General features: G+C 36.8%; 1 protein-coding gene across 1 annotated transcript; it reads left to right on the top strand.

Annotated features, from left to right (window-relative positions):
* The first annotated feature begins 912 nt into the window (after window positions 1–912).
* LOC141522314 (olfactory receptor 6T1-like) lies at window positions 913–1,863 on the top strand. Its single transcript, XM_074235665.1, has one exon. The coding sequence runs from the start codon at window positions 913–915 to the stop codon at window positions 1,861–1,863; it is 951 nt and encodes a 316-aa protein (XP_074091766.1).
* The last annotated feature ends 5,467 nt before the right edge of the window (window positions 1,864–7,330 follow it).

Genomic DNA, 7,330 nt, shown 5'->3' with positions numbered 1-7,330 from the left:
ATATAATTCATCGTAAATGCCATTCACCTGGAACTTAATTTTTGCTGCCCTATATTTTTAATGATCCTCCCGAAACCCTGGCATTGATAAGATTGCTGAGAGGCCAAATGGATAACATACAAGGTAAAGCTCATAAAAGAATGATTTACTTTCTAAATAGTTACAATTGTAAATCTATATGCCTGATATATGACTCACCATCTTAAAACACAGTGAGTTGATTATACATCCCCATCCTAGCTTCAATCATGGCAGACTTCAGCACTTGCTTCCTCTTTCACTACTACCAACCCATAGTGCATCTTAGCTTTAGCTGGAAGGCCAAAGTTTCAGAATCTGAAATCAAAAGATTTTGGTTTGAATACTAACTTATTACATGTCCTGGTTGTAGGGTTGTGAACTTGAGATTAATAAAATCTTTTCTAGGTATCTCACAAGACTAAAAATATTTTATAAACATTTATAAACATGCTATATCATGTTATATGATGATATGTATGTTGAGTTGTCAATCTTCCAGGCTAAGTGAAACTAAAAAGGAGCCATAGCACTCATCATAAAGCAATGGTAGCAGTTGCTTTATTTGAGGGCTTGACTTTATATTAAGGAAGATGTACATGTGGTACAAAATGCTTATCTATACAAAACATATGGGTGAAAATAAATGGAGACTTACCCAATATCCAGGTTAACAATTATTACGGTATTTCCCACAAAGATTCCTTCCAAAAACTTTATACCCAGCAAGATGAGAAATTCTTTGAAATTAGAGACTCTCTCTCTTATTCTTTTTAAGTCCTCACAATCTGTCCCTCATCTACTAGGTGATCAATAAATAGCTGATTGTTTAATTGCCTTTCACCAAACCTGAATGAATTTCATATGTCTTTCTGCCCCCATAGGTAAAGGGAAATGTATTCAGAGAACTGGACCCAGGTAACAGAATTTGTATTGATTGGTTATCCTGAAAGTTGGAGCCTGCAGATCATATTATTCTTAGGACTTCTGGTGACATATATGGTAACAATCCTGGGAAACCTGCTCATCATTGTACTTAGTTGGTCTGACCACCGCCTACAAACCCAGATGTATTTCTTCTTGAGAAATCTGTCTCTCCTGGAGCTTGGATGGGTCTCTGTTGTGGTTCCCAAGATGCTGGTCAGCATCATCACCAGGAACTACTCTATCTCTTTTGCTGGCTGCATCATGCAGTCCTACTTCTATTTCCTCCTGGCCACCACTGACTATTTTCTTCTAGCTGTCATGTCCCTGGACCGCTATCTGGCCATCTGCTGTCCTTTACACTATGAGACTCTGATGGATCATCCCATCTGTGTCCAACTAGTAATGGCCTCCTGGATTGCGGGTTTCCTTTGGGTGCTCTCTCCTACCATTCTCATGGCTAGCCTACCTTTCTGTGGTCCCAATATCATTGACCATTTCTTCTGTGATAGCTGGCCATTGATACAGCTCTCCTGTGGGGATACCCAGCTTCTGAAGTTAGTGGCCTTTATCCTTTCCACAACTGCTCTTCTGGGCTCTCTGGGACTAACTACTGTCTCCTATGTCTACATCTTTGCTACTGTCTTCCGAGCTCCAACAGCCAAAGAAAAAAGGAAAGCATTTTCTACTTGTGCTTCACACCTTGTGGTGGTTATCATTGCCTATGGAGGCTCCATCTTCCTCTATATTCGCACAGCAGAGAGCCAGTCTATGTCACTTAAGAAAGGGGCCTCAGCTTTAGTATGCATCATAACCCCACTTCTGAATCCATTCATTTTTAGTCTCCGTAATGATAAGGTGAAGCAGGCCCTAAGAGATGCCCTGAGATGGCACAAAACCATAGGCACCAGAAGACTCTAAGCATCAATTTAAAGTTTAGAAGAAGATAAAATATGCCAAGAAACAGATTACACTACCTTTGGGTCCTAGAGTCAAAGAAGAGTCTTAATTCTTAAGTATTGTAGTAGAGACTTCATTCATAAGTAATGAAAAGGGATCTTGATGACTTGCTTCTGTTTTTAATCAGAAAGAAGAGAAATGCATTGAATAGAGTCACCTTTAAAGTGGAAAAATGGCATTGTGTTCTAGTAACAAGGGCACTAGGGTCAAAAGACTTGGAATCCAAGATTTGTCAATTATACCTCTGAAACTTAAGGTCAAGTAAGTTTCCATCTGTGAATTTGTTTCTTCATTTATAAAATGAACAGGTTGTGGGTGGGATAATCCTTGTGCTTTTCAGAGCTAATGTTCTTTCAATTCTGTTAATTCTGACATTAAAATGACATATAGAACCATCACTAGAAAATGGGATAAAGAAGGAGGATTTTCTGTAGACAGTGGATGGGATGGAGGATGCTGTCAGTTCTGTGGTAGAGGAGAGTCAAAATAGCAAAGGAGTAACCATCTCTAGAGATAATCTCAGTGCCTCTATAAAGTTCATAGTAGTAAAAATATTATCCAGAGAAATTGTGTTATGACCATGGGACCTGGATAGTTGGATATTTCAAGTAAATGTGTTATACTATATTGCTGAGAACCTGTGATAAAGGTCAGGAAAAACCAGAGTTGTACTGAGTATTAAAAGCTGATAGAGAACTTGAAAAGATAGAGCTGTGATGTCTACTTGGTACACATGTGAATTTTTTTTGAGTGATGGGAAGGAAATAGCACACACTGGATATTATCATGCTATGAAAAACAACTTTTTTTGCTTCACTGTAGCTTTAAAGTATGGTTTAAAGTATGTGCAACGTAATTTTCTGATGTGAATATATTTAAAATAGAGTTGCAGTCTTTAAAGTATATAACAGGGAATGTGTAGCAATCTGTATGCTTCAGTAATCCCATCTTTGAGATGAAAAGAGTGACTTGCTGATGAACAAGGACATCTTCAAATTGGAATCAGGGTAGCAGAGGGAAAAGAAACAGCACTGAATTTGTTATGAAGAACCTTCCACAATTATGAACCATGAGACCTGGTCATTTAATCTTTCTTAGTCTCAGTCTCTTTATCCATCAAATAATATTTCCTATACTGTCCACTTGCAAAATTATTATGAGAATCAAATAATTAAATTGTACTTAAAAAGCTTTGCAAACCTTAAACCCATATATGAATACTAGCTATTTTTTATTACCCGAGATAGTATATTAGGTCATAAAGGAAAAAGAAAAGCTACTTGTCTATATATATTTTACCTAATACTGTACTTTGTATAATAGTTACAAAGAGGAACTCAGTGTACATTAATAACTTCTCATTTTAATAATCATAAATAAGCATATATGATTGTATTAAATCAAGTAATTTTGGGACCCATTATAATTTGGAGTTTCACCAAAACAGTACAATCAGCAGCAATGCAATAGCATAGAGAATTAATCTGTTTCTATGTTGACTTTCTGAATCATTGTATTCCCCACACATACTCCAGGAACAATAAACTGTTAGTATCCACAGGGTACATAACAGTCAACCTCATGTTGTGTAGGACACCAGGATTATAAGTCATTATCTCTTGATTTTGAAGGGGGAAATTGGCAAAAAAAATGGTTTGCTATTTCATCCAACTTTTTTCTTGATAATCTCAAATTATGTACCCTTGGAGAAGTAAATATGCAGAAATGAAATTGAATTAGTCAGTTTGGGAGTGCTTGGTCCTCCCTCAACACTCTTGCTTTTGATTTCTGATACTCTTTCTTTCCCAGAATGATTAAAATGATTTTTTATTAAGATATCTTAACAAAATGGGACCTCTCATGGTGGGGGGGATGGGAAAATCCCAAAATACAAGCTATTTTATGCAGTTTGAAAGGCATTGTTTCTACCCCTTCTTGTCAATAAAAATGTCTTGCTTGTTTTTTGCAAGGCAATGGAGTTAAGTGACTTATCCAAGTTCGCGCAGCTAGGTAATTAAGTGTCTGAGGAAGGATTTGAACTTAGGTCCTCCTGAATCCAGGGCTGGTGCTCTATCCACTGCACCACCTAACTGACCCAATTTCTGATACTCTTATAAAGCATATCAGAATGATGCATATGGTCTTGACCCTCAAATACTCTACTGCTGACCAAAATCACTGTTATTCTTGGATTCTCACAGTAACTTCCTAGACCTCCTTCTTCCATTATGCTTGTAGATACCATTTATAGTGAAATAGGACTAGTCAGGGATTCACAAGGCTGAGTTCAAGTCCTGCTCCAATTTATAACTCCCTAACGTGATCCTAAATAAGTCATTTAATCTGAATCTACTTATCTCTGAAATAAGGATAATAATCACATTGTCTACTCAGTTGTTACTAGTATAATATGAGATCACTGGAAAGTGTTATCTATGAATCATAATTAATATGATAGCCAATTGTCACAAAATCATCTGCCTCCTGCTATGTCCAAATACATATCACTTTGGATTGATGTTTTACTCAAGCAAGATAAAACACTGCCAAAGGAGCCAATATCTATTCTAGGAAACCTCCCTATTCAAGGTAATTTGTACATTTTATCAAAAGAGGAAGAAAGGGGGAAATAATTATGGTCTATTTACCTTAGAAACACTGATTATATTGGAATTTAAATTTACTATTTTTAATCCTTTGCAATGCAAAACCAATACTGTGTACCAAGAGGATATTATTACTATTGTTGCTGCCACTGCTAGTGCTTAACTAAAGTTCCTCAAAATTCTCACTTCCAAATTGTTCAAAAAGAGCATGAAGCTTCCAGGATGCTTTTTTAATAATGGTAATGATAATGATGAGTATAAACATCTAAATAATTCAGCTGACTGTCATTTTGAATCCTGTTCATACATACATATATATATGTATATATACATATATATATATATACATATATATATATATGAAATGTGACCTAAAGGTCAGTTAAATACCCTTTTCAAGAAATGGGAATTTGAAAATATGTGATATTCATTGTTCAGTTTGTTGGGTTCACATAATGCCATTCACACACTCAGTATAACTTGAATAATGGAGTCGACAAAGTCACCCACCCAGGATTCTAATATTCATATCCCACATAATAAGCAGATAGTGAAATAGTTGGGAGATAACCACATAGGGATCCCAATGTGACATGGTTGGCAATAGGAAAAGTTCCTTGAAAAGTCCACTAGTTTGAATAAAAAAGGTTTTTGAAGCAAACTTCTAAGGGAAATGTCTGGGTTGCCTGAGTGTAGATGAGTCATTTTCTTAGAGTATTAATGGAGGAGTAGCAGAAATCCAAGAAGGAAAAGGAGTGTATGTGATATGTGTCTGGTATAACATGGGTATAACTGTCAGAAGTATACACTGATGGACACCAAAAGGAGGAATTTCCACATCTAGAAGAGGAGAAAAAGAATATATGCCTTTGTCTGTGTAGGCTATCTGAATTCACTGTTCAATACAGACCTGGAGATGAGTCTGGTGTGAAAAATGTGCTAATTCAATAGTGACTCTTCCAGTATATTCTACCACATAGATCTTCACAATAAATAGAGTTAGTAATAATATGTCTGTCTCTCTCTGGCAAGTGCACAGAGTCTCTGTATGGCGTAGAGATAAGATGGTCACTACTAGTAGCAAAAGGAATTAGGATTGGTCTTTTCCTTCTCTACTTGAATATATAAAAATTCACTTTATTTTTTAACTTTTTTCACTTTTGGGAGGTTTTAATTTATTTTAAATATTTTTTACTTTTACCGATTACTTTTAAAAATAGTTTTCAGGGCGGCTAGGTGGCATAATGGATAAAGCACCAGCCTTGGAGTCAGGAGTACCTGGGTTCAAATCCAGTCTCAGACACTTAATAATTACCTAGCTGTGTGGCCTTGGGCAAGCCACTTAACCCCATTTGCCTTGCAAAAATCCCTAAAAAAATAGTTTTCAAGATTCATCCTTTTACAAACTTTTCAGTTCCACATTTTTCTACCAAGCGTCTTCTGTTTATGGCAGTGAGCAATATGATATAGATTATGCACATATAATCACAGTCAACATAGGAAATTCACTTTATTAAAAGTCCATTAATGCTTCCTGATAATGCTGTGTTATCATAAAAATTTGTGCATGAACTTCTAGAAAAGAAAAGAAACTTCATGAATTGAGAAAACCGCTTCTGAGAAATGACAGTAAGAAAGAAAGTGAGTTTTCCTATAAGGGGCAACTAATCTACCTTTCACAGGGTGACATAAATGATCTCCTGAGGTCTTCTTTCCTCAAGTATCTTCCAATTCCACTTCCTTCTGGACAGAACTGCCACCAGATAGGCACAGAATCACAGAGAAAGGGCAGTACTTCCTTATGTACTATCAGTTCTGCTTTTAGCACAGGTCTCTTAACTATCATCCAGTGAAGCAACTCTGTAGAGATACCAAACATCAAATGCCAAGCAACTGCCACAAGCAGAATAGGCAATGAATCCTAGCTGAAACAGAGGTAAACCAAGGAGAAATAGAGGATAATTTGCAGGTAAGTCAAACTACCACCACTACCACCACTTTGACCATTATTCTCCCTCACACCCTGATGAATATAGCACAATACTCTGAACTGAAGAGTCTTAGAAACTACAGTGCTACCCAAAGTACCAGATATCACTGAGAAAGGATATTAATTGTACAGAGTGGAATCTATCTTCCTCATCACTCCAAGTAAGTGCTACAACTGTCAACAAAAAGCTGAAAAGCACAGTTCAGGGAAGAGAAGAACTTTTCTCATCCCCAGAAGATCAGTTCTACTTCTAGTCCAAACCCCACAACTATCATCCCAGAAATTTACTCCCATAGAGAAGGAGTTAGTCATTCCAAGATTTACAAATAACTATGACACACAAAGCTTGCAACTCATCTAGCAAGGCAACAAGGCAACCTGAGGGAGAAAGAGAAGGCAACCAAAGCAAGGCAAGTGAAACCAACTCCACCTTCTTGACTATCATCTTCCCTTCAGACCATCCTCAAGATACCTCAGAACTCTAGGTCTAACAGGATTGAGAATAGCAATACTTTCAGTCTCATGTCCTCAGCCATCATGTTGGGCAGCAACCCTTGTAGAGGTGCAGCCTAGCCACTGTTCCTTCAGATGCTTAACTGTCTCAGATCCTGAAGACCCAGAAAAGAAAATTCTTGTCTACAAGTCCTGGCATTATGAGATGATTCAAAATCAGAAACTAATATGAATTTATCAGTGAAACTAATTTTAAAGAAGAATCTCTATCATCTGCTTTACTACTGCATCCTGAAGACCATATAACCTTGGCATCTTACTTGTAGGAGAAAAGTTCCATGTATGTTGTCTCTGCATGAAATTATGTCTGTCTTACTTT

This window comes from Macrotis lagotis, chromosome 1 (assembly GCF_037893015.1).
Source record: "Macrotis lagotis isolate mMagLag1 chromosome 1, bilby.v1.9.chrom.fasta, whole genome shotgun sequence".
NCBI lineage: Eukaryota > Metazoa > Chordata > Mammalia > Peramelemorphia > Peramelidae > Macrotis > Macrotis lagotis.
The sequence above is the reverse complement of the archived record's forward strand: the minus strand, read 5'-3'. Positions and strand labels throughout refer to the sequence as shown.

Bases quoted from the DNA above. Each gene is read 5' to 3' on its own strand.
- LOC141522314 (XM_074235665.1), top strand. From the start codon at position 913: ATGTATTCAGAGAACTGGACCCAGGTAACAGAATTTGTATTGATTGGT.